This window comes from Taudactylus pleione, unplaced genomic scaffold (genome assembly GCF_031769625.1).
Source record: "Taudactylus pleione unplaced genomic scaffold, aTauple2 ptg000977l, whole genome shotgun sequence".
Lineage (NCBI taxonomy): Eukaryota > Metazoa > Chordata > Amphibia > Anura > Myobatrachidae > Taudactylus > Taudactylus pleione.
The window spans coordinates 5130556-5145730 of record NW_028285378.1 but is presented as its reverse complement, the minus strand read 5'-3'; the positions used below and the strand labels follow the sequence as shown (position 1 = coordinate 5145730).

The window sequence follows — 15175 nt, the reverse complement described above, 5'->3', positions numbered from 1 at the left end:
CCACAGCATGTACATCCTATGTGTTTGCCCCCATGAATCCTTGTTGGGTTAATGTGGCTGCTCACTCTAGCCAGAGTATACTACCGTCTTCAGCCTCTCCGCAGGTGGAAAGACCAGTGGTAGTAAAGAAGCAGGGGCATAAAAGTCCAATTACGGATCATTTTTTAACAAATACAATAAAAGTTATATTTTATTATTCATTTGGTAGAACTTGTGCCCCAACCAAAAGAGAGTACTTTTCTTTCACTACATAAACAATGTACAAATGGTATAAGGTATGAAAGTCTAAATGCAATGTGACAGTCTATCAATGACACACCTCACCTCAGAGGGTTAAGGAGAAACACATTGTACCAACAGTTTTTGAAAACATAGGCAGTGTACATACAGCAACTAGCACACAATCACATACTGACATAAAAGACGCACAATAGCCACAGCAATATTGACTCAATCAACTGACCGGCCCCCGGAGGGGGATGGTAGGATATAGAGTACGCTATATGTCAAACCCAAGGGAGAGGTATATAGAGAGACAGACCAAACCTCTGAGACTAACCACCACAGCCGTGGACCGATCAACGCTAAACTGTGAGCATCTCACACACAAGGTGGTCAATCATAGCAAACCAGATGCGGGAATCCGTACCCGGAAGTTCGTGTCTGGCGCCTCATCTCTCCTAAGCTGAGATTTTGACGGCCGGGTATGCTGAACTACAAGGTAGCAACACGTTGACTAGTGCGCTCTAGTGTGTCTTACCACCCGTCCCCGGCAACAGAGTATATGGCCCCGGCTGCCTTAGTGAGGAAACACAGAACGTCCTTCACCCACAGTAGCCTCTGATGCATCTCAACACCAGAGGCAAGGGACTGCTTTGCGCATGATTCCCCAAGAGGAATCCTTACCTGCATCTCCGTTACCCGACCGCAGTCTCGGACCTCAGCATATTTAGGCCGCCAGCTAAGCCATGCTGAGGCCTGAACCTCAGTGCATAAAGCGTGCTGGCGTTTCGGCATCGGCGGAGGTAGATGGAATCGCAGTACAGCGTCATTACCGGCGCTGGTACCGCTAAACTCTGCAGTTTCATAAACTTAAGGTGAAACTTAAAAGAAAAAAGCCTAGGACTGCCAACAAGTCCCGCTGTTATAACAGACAAAGCAAAACAACTGAATGCCTGTGGCTGGGGGCGGTGGATATAGGGAGGAGGACCAGTGCATGCTGGGAGCTCCAAAGCTTTGCTGTTTGGTACATTGGATGTGATCCAACTATATACCCAAGGTAATTCCTGTGGACCCTATGGAACCCGAAGAAGAAATGCTCAATGCCACATAATGCCCTGGTGGTCTAGTGCGGAGATAACCTAGCCCCCACTAGCCAGTTCCGTTGCAGCATCCCTAGCAGGTGGCAACAGCCACTATGAGAGCAGCTCCCTGCAAGCAGGGAGTTGACTTACAGTACCTAATCTGTGGCGAGTTGGCTGCGACTCCCTGATGTGCTGTGGAGCTTAGCAGGGGACCATTGGAGTGACCATTCAGGAATGTTGTCCTGCCGCCCACTCAGTAAGAAATATATAATAAGAAATTTAAAAAAAAAAAAACATTGGGATGAACAGGAGTGCCCTAAAAAGTGTGCCCTTACAACAGGCACCAAACTAAAACTGGTCCCTAAGGCTGGGGGTGAGGTATAGGAGAGAGAGAGAGCCTGTGCTGCTGGGTAAATAACTTTAACTATTTGGTACCCAGACTCCAGCTCACCATCTATACCCATCGTCATCCCTGTGTCCCCCATGGATGAATGAGAAATCAGGAATGTCCATAACAGGAGCAAGGGACAAAGAACTGGGATGGTTGTCAAGGATAGCAGTGATCAAATCAGAAGTTAGAGGCACACAGGCTCAAGGCTGAAAGCACGACAATCTGGCAGTTTATGCAATTAATTGCCAAATTTATAAACTGCTAGAATGCCAGGGATTAGCTACAAAAGGAAGGGAGGGTAGGGCTGGACTGAGCAGGCTCAAACTAATCCACAGGATACAATGTTTCTACATAGAAAAGCTGATATAACAATTAACACTGTGACTCACTAGACACCACTTCCCCAAATACGCAGGACCAGAAATCAAGTTCCATTATGCCTGCCTGCATTTTCCTTACTAACACTTCCATACTGTCATACCCTAACCAGCTGCAATCTATCACTTCATATTGTTATCTCCAGCCATCTACCCCTTCCATCCTGTCATGTTTCGCCCCCTCAAATCCAACACTTACATATCCCCCTACATCCCATGTACCACCTCAATGCTTCATGTCTTGCTACATCCCATCTACCCCTTCCATGTTCCATCAGTTCCAATCCACCACTTTCATGCCCCACTACCTCCCATTTACCCATTCCATACAATCATATCTCAAAAGCTGCTACTACCTCCATGCTGTAATGTTGCACAAAATGCTACAAATTCCTTAAAAGTTAAACCAACACATTCACTCATTATAACTTCACTGCATAATAACACCACTAGCTTACTCTCCGTGCCATTATGTCAGACACTGTAATTTCCAGCTCTAAAGACGTATAGTATAGTAGCTCTAAAACATTTGGTTGTATCGGATTTGTATTGATGAGGAGAAAGACATTTTGACTTTGCCTACCTGTATGTTGTATGGCCTCAGACCCACCTACCTGATGCTTGAACCTCCATGATGTACTGATGCAAATCTTGGCCCTGCTGGATGACTTCGAAAGTCATGTTGTTCATCGCTAATTTACGTTCCTTGTGACGCTGCAGTCGCTGTTCTGCTAAAGTCAGATCTTCTGTATTGAAATCATTCATCTGCCGGAGAAGATCTTCATTCCAGGCATCCAGCTCAGCAGTCACCTGCCACAACACAGCAGATTGATCATGCACCCTGAAACTTCTAATAAGCACCAATGTGCAAGCATTACTCAGTCTTGTCACTCCATAATGTAATAAATAGACTTCAAAAATACTTACGGAGGGAGAAGTTAAAATTGCCTTACCTTATATGTAGACTTATAAATGGGAATTTCATAATAGAAAACATTATGCACACAGAAGCTCTCACTACAGCTGCAGCTATAAACATAAGTGACCATATATTATCCACTGACAGAAATGAGACAGCACCTCCAAATGATCCCTACATCAGAAGGATTGCTTGACAGTGACTTGTCCACCCTGTGAAAGGTTCATTGAATAGCTGGTACCAAAATAATAATAAATAATATTGATAAATGCAACACACTTTTTACCCCTGTTGGGACTGAGCTGATGACTAGACAGTTCAGCCATTGTTATGCTAATCGTGACCAGTGCCATCCCCCAGCCTATCTGAACTCAGGTTATCTGAAGGGGAGAAGGGATTTTTAGCCTGCAATAAGCATATGAGTAACTGTCACAAAGTGAAAAGAGCCGACAGTTTTGCCTCCGGTCATCCCATCTAACTTATTCATATACCCAGGGCCGCAACTAGGGGGGGGCTGGAGGTGCACGTGCACCGGGTGAGCCACTGTACCTGGTGCCAGTGACCTCCAGCCCGGCGCTGCAGAGAGGCTCCAAGCCGGACGTCCGCTGGTAATATTTATTACCAGCGGGTGCCCGGCTCCTTCTCTGCAGCGACGCGGTGTAGCCGGAGCCGGAGGCTGGAGTTCTCTCCCGAACTCCAGCTTCCGGCTCTCCCCACGGGCACTATGGGGGAGACGTCATGACATCTCCCCCATAGTTCCAAGGAGCAGCCGGCGGACCGGACGCGACGCTGGAAGCAGGAGCGGGGTTCAAGGTAAGTACTTTTTTTTTTAATAAGCTGCACTACAGGGGCATTATTATGGGGGCAGGGACATTACCACAGGGGCATTACTATGGGGTCATAGGCAATAAGCGGCATCACTAATGAGGCATGAGCACTACAGGGGCATTACTATTGGGGCATGGGCACTACAGGGCCATTACCACAGGGGCATTACTGTGGGGGCATGAGCACTACAGGGGCATTACTGTAAGGGCACTACAGGGATATTACTATGGGGCATGGGCAATACAGGGGCATTACTATGAGAGCATGGGCACTACAGGGGCATTAATATGGGAGCATGGGCACTACAGGGGCATTACTGTATGGTGGGCACTACAGGGGCATTACTATGGGGGTATTAACATATGGGCATTACTATCTGGGCATTACAATATGGGCACTACTGCAGGGGGAATTACATGGGGGGCGCCAAATTACTGTCTTGCCCCTGGTGACAAAAATCCTAGTTTCGGCCCTGATATACCTCACACTAGGGGGCATCAAGGACTTACTAAAGGTTCACAGACTGACTCTTGATAATTTATCTATGACCATTTAAAAATGTAATTGCTACGATTCCATAGCAACACTTACAAAATTGTTTTATTTTGGTTGCAAATTTCATAAAAAAAATAAATGAGAATGTCACACGACCTCATTAAAACCGCTGTGTATATTTAAAACTGGCTTGAGGAGGGGTGGTTAGTGACGTTGACACCTGTGCCCACTATTACTACTGAACAGAAGCTAGCAGTGGCAGGTGGATTCACATACACACTGATGAGCAGTCACTGGGAGGAGCAAGAGATGTCCATACATATTACTGAAAGGACAATGGCAGGGGCAGTAGATGTCCATATGAACAGAACAGAAGTTGGTGGAGTGGGAGTTACTCATACATACTAGTGAAGAGAGCTAGTAGAGGCAGAAAATGCCCAAACATACCACAGAAAGAACACTAGCAGGGGTAGGAGATGCCCCTATGTACTTCTGAACAGAAGCTGGCAGGGTCAGATTTCAATACATGCAACTGAAAAGAAACTGGTAGTATCCTCTCCATAATATAACTCCATGCAAAAAAATATGTTCATATGTCCTGTACCACTCTAAACAACAATTACTCAGTTCCGTTATACACACACACACCAACTAATCAGTGCCCCTCGCTCCAGCAGCCAGAGTCACTCCCAAAGTTAAGGTGCGTATCCACTAATAGACATAGAAACGAGAGCACGATTACGACATTGTAATCGTGCTGTCGTTTCACAGTCTGTGATGTGCCTACACTGAACATTCAGTCGTTCAGTGTAGGCACATCCATCATCCCCGTCCGTGCTGAACCTGACGTGATTGTTGACGTTGACCAGCATGTACGGGCGATGATTGATGTCAAAAACGACCAGCGGGCACGCGCATCGCTGGTCGTTTTTTACTTTAAAATGCCCGATTTGCGGGCGATTAACAAGCGATTGAACGATAATGATGTTTAATCGCCTAGTTCATACGCACCTTTACTTGAATCCAACTGTGTAAACAATCACCAGTAACTCACCAAGCAACTACTAACAAGTAGTGATCTCCACAAGTAACTAATGTCCCTGTAATGAACCAGTAAGCCAGTCAACTCATTCCCCATAAACAATGTCCCCTTACACAATTGATTATCTGCCAATTCACTTGTGATATTTTAATGGATTCCATTGTCCACTCTACAATGGAGTCCATTAAAATAACACGCTCAATGTCTAGCTAGCCTCCCGGGAATAGCTGCAAATAAACTTCTGAATTTGGGGCAGACTTAGGTCAGGTCAGAGGGGCAAGCACTGTACGGAAGCTTATCAAAAACAATCTGCAGGTGATCTGGGGACACAAACATTTGTGTTCATAATAAGGTTATATGGTTTAGTCTCACGTCCACCCAAAAAGGCTACACATTGAGTATAATCATTTAAATTCTGCAAATAACTCTGTCCAATTATGTTGCTTGAAGTTAAATAAAAACTTATTATTATCCTTTATTTATATGGCACCACAAGTGTTGAGCAGCGCCTTACACAGTACATAGACAAATAAGTGAACAAGCAACGAGTGACTTACAGTACAATACAATGCAGGACAAGGACATGGTTTATACACATTGCTGTGTTACTGATCATAATACTCAAATAAGCAACATAGAGTAAGCAACCAGGTGTTAGAAGCCCAGGTGAGGAGTAGATGACAGTATAAGTTAGGAGAAGCACAAGAGGGTAGAGGGCCCTGCTTGTGAGAGCTTACATCACCGAAACTTGTCGAAATGGTGACCAAAGACTTCTACTAATCAAACTACAAAGCATAAAAATGTAAGGCCACTATTTCTAGAAAGCCCATATTCATCAAAATTAAGAAAGATAATAATTTCAAGAGAAATAAGAGTGAATGCCCATAGCAAATAACCATATGCATGAGCGTAACTACAATAGGTGCAAATTCAAAGTTACATATTTCACCGATAGCTGGTACATAGGGGCCTTACAAACTTTTGCTATGTGGCCTTCAAATACCTAGTTACGTCCCTGATCAGGGGTCAAAGTGGGCCAGAACGGTTCGGAACTGCGTCCCATCACTTCTATTTGGAGACAGAACCAGTGCTGCCACCTCCAACCCACCTAACCCCGGCACAGCAGGGAGGGTCCATTTGCCGAGACTCTGAGATTTTGTTACCAGCGGGCACCTGGCTCCATCCCAGCAGTGCCAGCGGCAGCCGGAGGCTGGAGGTCACTCATGAGCTCCGGCTTCCGGGTCACGCTGTGTGCATTGCACTATGTGAGAGACGTCATGACGTCTCTCCCATAGTTCAGACTGAGGACCAGCCAAGCGGACCAGAAGGCAGCCGACGTGGGAGCGGGGCATAAGTTAAATATTAGTTTTGGGTTTTTTGTTGTGTAAGCGGCCTCAAAATAGGGGACATTACTACAGAGGGCATTACTCAGGGGGCACAACTACATGGGGTATTACTTATGGGGCAATACTACTGGGGGCATTACTCAGGAGACATTACTACTGGGTGCATTACTCCTACAGCACTACTACTGGGAGCATTACTAAAGAGGGGCATTACTATAGGGGGCACTATTACAGGGGGCAATACTACTAGGGACACTATTATTGGGGTCACTATTACAATGGGATTATTAATGGGAGAATTGCATAGGGGGCACTGCATAAGAGGCACCTCTACTGTGGGCTCTACATAAGGGGCACTACCACTGTAGGCACTGAATAAGGGGCACTACCACTATTGGGGGCACTGCATAAGGGACATTACTACAGAGGGCACTGCATAAGGGGCACTATACCACTATTGTGGGCTATGCATAAGGGTCACTACCACTGTGTAAGGAGCACCGTGGGCATTATATGGAAGGGGCACTATATGGAAGGGGCACTACTGCTGTGGGCATTGTATAAGGGGCACTACTACTGTGGGCATTGTATAAGGGGCACTACTACTGTGGGCATTGTGTAAAAGGGGCACTGCTGTGGGTCATACATGAATAAGAGACACTACTATGTTATGTAATGTGAATCAAGAATGAGCTAACTGTGTGGAGTAATTTGTATCAGAAATACTTTTATGTGATCACGCCCCTTTCTTTTGAGACCACACCCATTTTTTCGGCTGTCCCTTTATTGACATTGCACCGAGGGGTGGCAGTGAGTTTCACCACTTGTCTAGATCCACTTTAAACACTGCCCCTGACCTTATGCTACCAGACCTTAAGCAATCAGGTCCAGCAATTTTTCTTTTCATAATGCCAAAGCAGACTGACAAAGATTTATCTGGATCAGTGGATACATACATGTTCGATCACTGAAGAGCACTCACCTCTATTGTGTACTGTTCAAATATGCGCAGCTGCAGGAAGATGTCCAATTTTATCTTTCTCTCATGGAACAGTTCCTCCATCTGTACCTGAGCCTCATCCAGCTGCTGAAGGACTGATTCAATGTGACTTATAGAGCTGTTATGTGGGGCCTTATTGCTGGATACTGCTGAATCTCTGCAATAAACAGAGCACAGTGTGTAGAAAATCCTAAATCTTACTAAATACCGCAGATTTCTGCAGTGTACAAAGCGTATTGTGTACAACATCCTACATCTCACAATACATCCATTTCTATAATATACACTGGCAAGCTGCTGCAATATAGAGTGTATGCATTTCTATATCTCACTATAAACTTATTTCTAGACTATTCAATGTACGACGTCTAGACAGCTGGCTGTAGACTTTGGAGCATTAGGCAAAAGAAATTAGCAGTAAGTACACTGCAGGAGTATATATAGCACTTTATTGAAATAAAGATTTTGCAGATAAACTATAAGAATGAAGAATTATCTGGTTATCACAAAGCCGTATCATGGAACTGGCAGCAATTTTGTCTGACTCTGTTCCACTCTTAAAAGAAACCAGTTGTCATTAAAGCTTACATTTACAGACTCACCTGAGTTGTTGGATGAGGTCTTCTCCCTCCTTAATGACATTGAGGGTCCCATCCAGTGTAGCTGTTTGCTGCTGCTGGAACTGTTTTATGAGCTCCTGGACGGCATCCACAGAGTCTGCACATACATCCTCCAGCAGCTCCTTCTGCAGATCCTCCATCCAGGTCCAGAGCTGGTGACAGTAACAGTATAAAGAAAAAAATTATAAACACACACACATATGTATATATATCTAGCAACCAGACAAAGTGGCACTCCCAAATAAATTCTGTCCAATTTTGCTGGGGTGTCAAACCTCAAGCTATCCTGAAGAAATAATCCACAGCATGCTATAATATATTATAAGATAAAGACAGCAATCACCAGTCTTCTTAACATAAAAAAGTGAAAAAACTCTTTTTAATAGCTCACATATTGCCACAAGTCCATTTGGTCGACGTTTCGGGCCTCAGCTGACCCTTTGTCAAGACACAGAGACCACAAAGTTTGTCCAAAGCAGATACAAACAACTCAGCCTATAAGAGCCTATATATACCCACTGTGTAATCCTGAGACACACCCATCAATCCACATTAAACAGCACAACCAATTAGCTGCATTAAGTGTATTATATCTTTTTCTTTTTTTTTTTTACTTTTTTATTGTAAGATTGCAATTAGCAATACAACATATTGGTCAGAAAGTAACAAGACATTAACAGTAAGATATAATCCATCCATGAGGAACATAGCATTACAGGACCTAAATGGGGGTCTACCTGAGGACAAGGGGCCTGATTCAGACCCATTCGCGAGCGGCTGTCAGCTCGCAAGTGGGTCGATGTTCTGGACTGAGCATGCGCACGACGGAGGGAGCTCCATCGTGCGCATGCGCCAGACGCGACGAGCGAAGGAAAGTCCTTCGCTCGTTGTGTCTGATCAAAGGGGGCGTGCTGTCGATGTTGATTGACAGCACGCCCCCTTTGGTAGGCGTGCCGGGGGCGTGCCTCACTGACGGGGGCGTTCCCACGGGAACGCCTCCCGTCAGAAGCCGGTCCACTGACATCACTAGTGATGTCAGTGGGAGTGATTTTGGCTCAGATAGAGCCAAAATCACTCCGGAGCTTGCGGTTGAAAACCTGAACCGCAGGCTCCGGCTCGCAGTTTCGATGGTCGCGATGGTCAAGACCATCGCGGCCATCAAACTGCACGCTCGTATAGCCTGTGGGTGGTGACCCACAGCTATACGAGCGTCCAGGAGGACGCTCCATTTTCATGGAGGGCGGCCCTCATTCAGAGCGTGCGCTCTGCTCAGAACGTACGGCTCTGAATGAGGGCCAAGGTTTCTTCATTATACCAGGCTGTAAGTTGGACTGCAGCACGGAGCGTGTTTTTAACCTGAGGTGTTAATGTGTGAACATACGGAAGAAAAATGTTAAAGATCTTCTCTGCCTCCTTGTCTTTATTAAGGGATAGTTCTAGCCAAACCATGTTAAATAGGTACAGAATTCTAGGCTGTAAAAGAGACTGAGTGTTAAAGTGTCAGCAGAATTCCATTGGGATAATATGGTTTTCTTTGCAGCTGCTGCAATCTTTGCTAATAGTAGACGGGTACCTCCAGGGGGACAGGATGACCCAGATGATGGTACAGTATCCCACATAGCCCACTCAGGTGTTAGTTCGAAACCAATTCCCAACGTGGTGGATATACAGTCAGGTGCATAAATATTGGGACATTGACAGAATTATCATATATTGGCCTCTATTCACCACCACAATGGCTTTGACATGAAACAAACAAGATGTTCTTTAACTGCAGACTTTCAGATTTAATTTGAGGGTAATTACATTGAAATCAGGTGAACAGTGTAGGAATTACAACGGTTTCTATATGTGCCTCCCACTTTTTAAGGGGCCAAAAGTAATGGGACTATCAACTCAAAAGCTATTTCATGGACAGGTGTGGGCTATTCCCTTGTTATTTAATTATCAATTAAGCAGGTAAAAGGTCTGGAGATGATTCTAGCTGTGACATTTGCATTTGGAATCAGTTGCTGTCGACTCTCAATATGAAAATCCAAATAGCTGTCACTATCAATGAAGCAAGCCATGATTAGGCTGAAAAATCAAACAAACCCATCAGAGAGATAGCAAAAATATTAGGTGTGGCCAAATCAACTGTTTGGAACATTCTTAAAAAGACAGAGCGCACCGGAGAGCTCAGCAACACCAAAAGACCAGGAAGACCAGGGAAAACAACTGTGGTGGATGACAGAAGAATTATTTCCCTGGTGAAGAAAAACCCCTTCACAACAGTTGGCCAAATCAAGAACACTCTCCAGGAGGTAGGTGTATATGTGTCAAGGTCAACAATCAAGAGAAGACTTCACAAGAGTGAATATAGAGGGTTCACCACAAGCTGTAAACCATTGGTGAGCCTCTAAAACAGGAAGACCAGATTAGAGTTTGCCAAACAACATCTAAAAAAGCCATTATAGTTCTGGAACAACATCCTATGGACAGATGAGACAAAGATGAACTTGTACCAGAGTGATGGGAAGAGTATGGAGAAGGAAAGAAACTGCTCATGATCCAAAACATACCACCTCATCAGTGAAGCATGATGGTGGTAGTGTCATGGCGTGGGCACGTATGGCTGCCAATGGAACTGGTTCCCTTGTATTTATTGATGATGTGACTGCTGACAAAAGCAGCAGAATGAATTCTGAAGTATTTTGGGCAATATTATATGCTCATATTCAAATGCTTCAGAACTCACTGGACGGCGCTTCACAGTACAGATGGACAATGACCTGAAGCATACTGCAAAAGCAACCAAAGAATTTTTTAAGGCTAAAAAGTGGAATGTTATGCAATGGTCAAGTCAATCCCCTGACTTGAATCCGATTGAGCATGCATTTCACTTGATGAAGACAAAATTGAAAGGAAAATGCCCCAAGAACAAGCAGGAACTGAAGACATTTGCAGTAGAGGGCTGGCAGAGCATCACCAGGGATGAAACCCAGCGTCTGGTGATGCCTATGTGTTCCAGACTTCAGGCTGTAATTGCCTGCAAAGGATTTGCAACAAAGTATTATAAAGTGAAAGTTAGATATAGTATTGTTTAGTCTGTCCCATTACTTTTGGCCCCTTAAAAAATGGGAGGCACATATAGAAACCGTTGTAATTCCTACACCGTTCACCTGATTTGGATGTAATTACCCTCAAATTAAATCTGAAAGTCTGCAGTTAAAACACATCTTGTTTGTTTCATTTCAAAGCCATTGTGGTGGTGAATAGAGGCCAAAATATGAAAATTCTGTCAATGTCACAATATTTATGCACCTAACTGTATATGTGTGGACCAGAACCTCTGTACCTCCGCACAGTGCCACATGCAATGCATTAGATCCGCATCAGGTTGTCCACACTTAAAACAATTTGAGTCTGGTGTGAGGTGTTGAACAAGTGTTCATTTGACCTCATTGCTTTAGTTATTGAAGAGGTTGGTTTGGAATTGGCTAAAGTGAAGAATCAAATAAAAATTTTGAGAAACATTTTATTTCGACTTTCAGAGCGGATAAATCTGACAACTGGTTTGAACGTTTATATACGCAAATTGCAAAGTATAAGGTGGACCTTGTCTCTTTTAAACGGAAAAAGCTTGAGATAGTGGAGTCTGATTATCAAAGGCACACTGTCTATAAGTGGTTATCTGGGGAGAACAGCAACTCTCGGTCACAATATACTTTTCATAGTAGAAGTGATTTTGGCCAAAGGAGGGGTGAAAAATACTCCTCTAACTCCTCTTCTGAAGCTGAATCAGTTGACACCCTCCCTCCCTCTGGGTCTTTTTTAGGCACAGACCCAAGGACAAAGAGAAGTGGCATTGGCCTAAAACAAAGAGACATCATCCAAGGCGAGGGTGTAATAAAAGGCACAGGGCGAGCAAGAGGCAAAAGAGGTCAGAGGAATTTATTTTTAATCTATCAAAACGTCCATTAAACTCAGTCGAAAAATCTTTGCTGTATAAGGGTTTATCTTTTATACTCACTAATTCATTTGACTCATTTAACTGGTCTGTTGATCATTTTCGCATGGGCAGAAAGTTACGTCTTAAAGAGTTCTTTGTTAATCAACCAAAAATGATAATGCAGACACCTGTCTCGCGGTTTAAACGACCCAGGACATTTGATCCAGTATCAAACAATGCTAGTCTTAAGACATTTTTGCGAGTTGTTGATCATGAGTGTCGTGGGGATGCTGTAAAATCTAAAACCTTTGATAATCTTAGCAGGGAAGAGCACAGAGCTCTCAAAGTCTTGCGTGATGATACCACGGTTGTAATACGTAACGCCGATAAGGGAGGAGCTGAGGTGCTGCAAGACTTTGTTAAGTATGATGCTGAGTTAAAAGGCAGCTCTCTGATGAAGCCATCTATTGGGAGGGTTGAGTTTAATACTCCGAAAAGGTTTAAGAAACTGGTTGATAACCTTTTAAATCTGGGTCATACACAGGGGTGGATCAGTGAGGAGACCTTGGCAATTTTGACGGTGGACTACCCAATTTGTCCACTTTTATACACTTTGCCTAAAGTCCACAAGTCCCTCACTGATCCACCTGGGAGACCTATAATCTCTGCTAGAGGGTCTTTACTGCAGCCAGTAGCAAAATTTCTTGATTTATTTTTGCAACCGCTGGTGAAGTCTAATAGCACTTATCTAAAGGACACTGGACACTTTCTAAGGATGTTAGGGATGCATTGCTAATAGGCCCTTATGCTGGACCGCCAATTGATTTTTTTCTGTCACTATTACGTGCAGTATGGAATACAACCATTTAATGTACAAGGGCGACTGGTATGTCCAATTGGCTGGAACCGCCATGGGTTCCATTTTGGCGCCATCTTACGCCAACTTGTACATGCACCAGTATGAACAGAGATACATTTTTGAGCTTTTTTCTGATAAGTTATTATTCTTTAAACATGTCATTGATGACATTTTCGTTATTTGGAGGGAAGATGCAGCTTCTTTTTCAACATGATTGATTTTTTGAACCATTTAGATATGCCCATTAGGTTCACAGCGACAGTAGATGAATCATAGATGCACTTTTTGGACGTGACGATATTACGACAAGAGTTTACTCCTGGTTATACGCTATATCGGAAGGAAACCGACAGGAAAGCACTGTTATGGGCCTCAAGCCACCACCCGGAGCCATTGAAGTCCAGCCTCCCAGTGTCCCAGTTTGTCAGAGTTTTGAGGAGCAATACTGATGCGATGAGTGCAGAGCAACAGTTAGTGGAGTGCCAAGATAGATTTCTTGAGCGTGGATATCAACAAAAAAAGATAGAGAGATGCCTTAAAAGAACAAAAAATATTAAACAGCATAAATTGAAGGACATGCATGCTGATACGGTGATCTTGAATATCCACTGTAATAACAATTTGAGATCCACTAAAAAAGCGATCAAGAATTGGCCACTTATTTCCACTTTTGCAGCATTTAAACAATTATCGGAGATCCCTCCTCTTTTGAGCATAAAATGGGGTCAAAATTTGAAGGACATATTGTTAAGACCAGATATGCGTCCAGAATGAAAGAAATGTAAAACTGTCTATCACAGTGGCATGGATGCTTTAAATACTTGGGATGCACGACCTGTAGGTCGCTAATTACTGGCAAATTCTTTTGCCACCCGCACAACGGTCACAAGATTTATTTGAGACATAGGCTCACTTGCCAGCTTGACCACGTCATTTACTTCCTAACATGTCCTTGTGGGCTTATGTATGTGGGGAAGACGATTAGGACATTCAAAGAGTGCATGACCCAGCACCAATCCTCTATTCGCCTCACATATAACACAGGATCAACAGATAAATCAGTGGCCCTGCATTTTTTGAGAGTACGTCACCAAGTCTCTACTTTAATATATATGTTAATAGACTGGATTCCCCCTGACGAGAGGGGGCGATCGGGGGTCTACTTTTGTTGAAAAGAGAGGCCAGCTGGATCCATCAACTGGACACTGTGGCCCCAAAGGGCATGAATGAGATGAATTCTCTCAATGTCTTTACCTGAGATTCTGCATCTGTAGCTTAAGCTTATTTTTCAAAATCCAATGCTTAAAAATTTTTTCTCTGGCCCAAAAGGGACATTAAACAAAGATTTATTACCTGCATTATATTTACTATGAAATAGTTAAATAGTTTTTTATTATTTTTCTATGTTAAAAATGTTTTTCTTTGCATTATATTTTTCTTATATATATATCATTGAAGTGAGACTGTGCCTACTACAGAGGCTATAGATACTGATTGTGACTGTTGGATTTAATGTTCACAGCTATGTTGTGAGTAATATTATAAGATATACATACCTCCCAACATGACCCTCTCCAGGAGGGACACAATGCTCTGGTCCTGGACTTCCCTGGTAAGAGGTGGGGCTGCAACGCAGTTCAAAATTCAAATAGGGGAGTCACACCAACTGTCATTTCACACGCTGCCAAACACCACTGGCTGGGACTCACTGGCAGTTGGTGTGACTCCCCTATTTGAATTTTGGACTGTATTGCAGCCCCACCCCTGGAGCCTCCACCAATCATAACTTACCAGGGAAGTCCAGGACCAGAGCATTGTGTTCCTCCTGGAGAGGGTCATGTTGGGAGGTATGGATATAATACACTTAATGCAGCTAATTGGTTGTGCTGTTTAATGTGGATTCATGGGTGTGTCTCAGGATTACATAGTGGGTATATATATAGGCTGAGTTGTTTGTATCTGCTTTGGACAAACTTTGTGGTCTCTGTGTCTTGACAAAGGGTCCGCTGAGGTCCGAAATATCGACCAAATGGACTTGTGGAAATATGTGGGCCATTAAAAAG

At 43.8% G+C, this 15175-nt stretch overlaps 1 protein-coding gene across 3 annotated transcripts in view; it reads right to left on the bottom strand.

The window, feature by feature from the left end:
* Positions 1–15175, bottom strand: part of KALRN (kalirin RhoGEF kinase) — a 1228991-nt gene that overhangs the window by 695999 nt on the left and 517817 nt on the right. For all 3 annotated transcript variants that reach the window (XM_088460751.1, XM_088460749.1, XM_088460750.1), the window contains exons 12-14: positions 8305–8474; positions 7685–7859; positions 2687–2882 (exon numbers count right to left, since the gene is read on the bottom strand). In XM_088460751.1, the coding sequence (XP_088316877.1) occupies positions 2687–2882; positions 7685–7859; positions 8305–8474 (541 nt within the window). The remainder of the gene's footprint in view (positions 1–2686; positions 2883–7684; positions 7860–8304; positions 8475–15175) is intronic.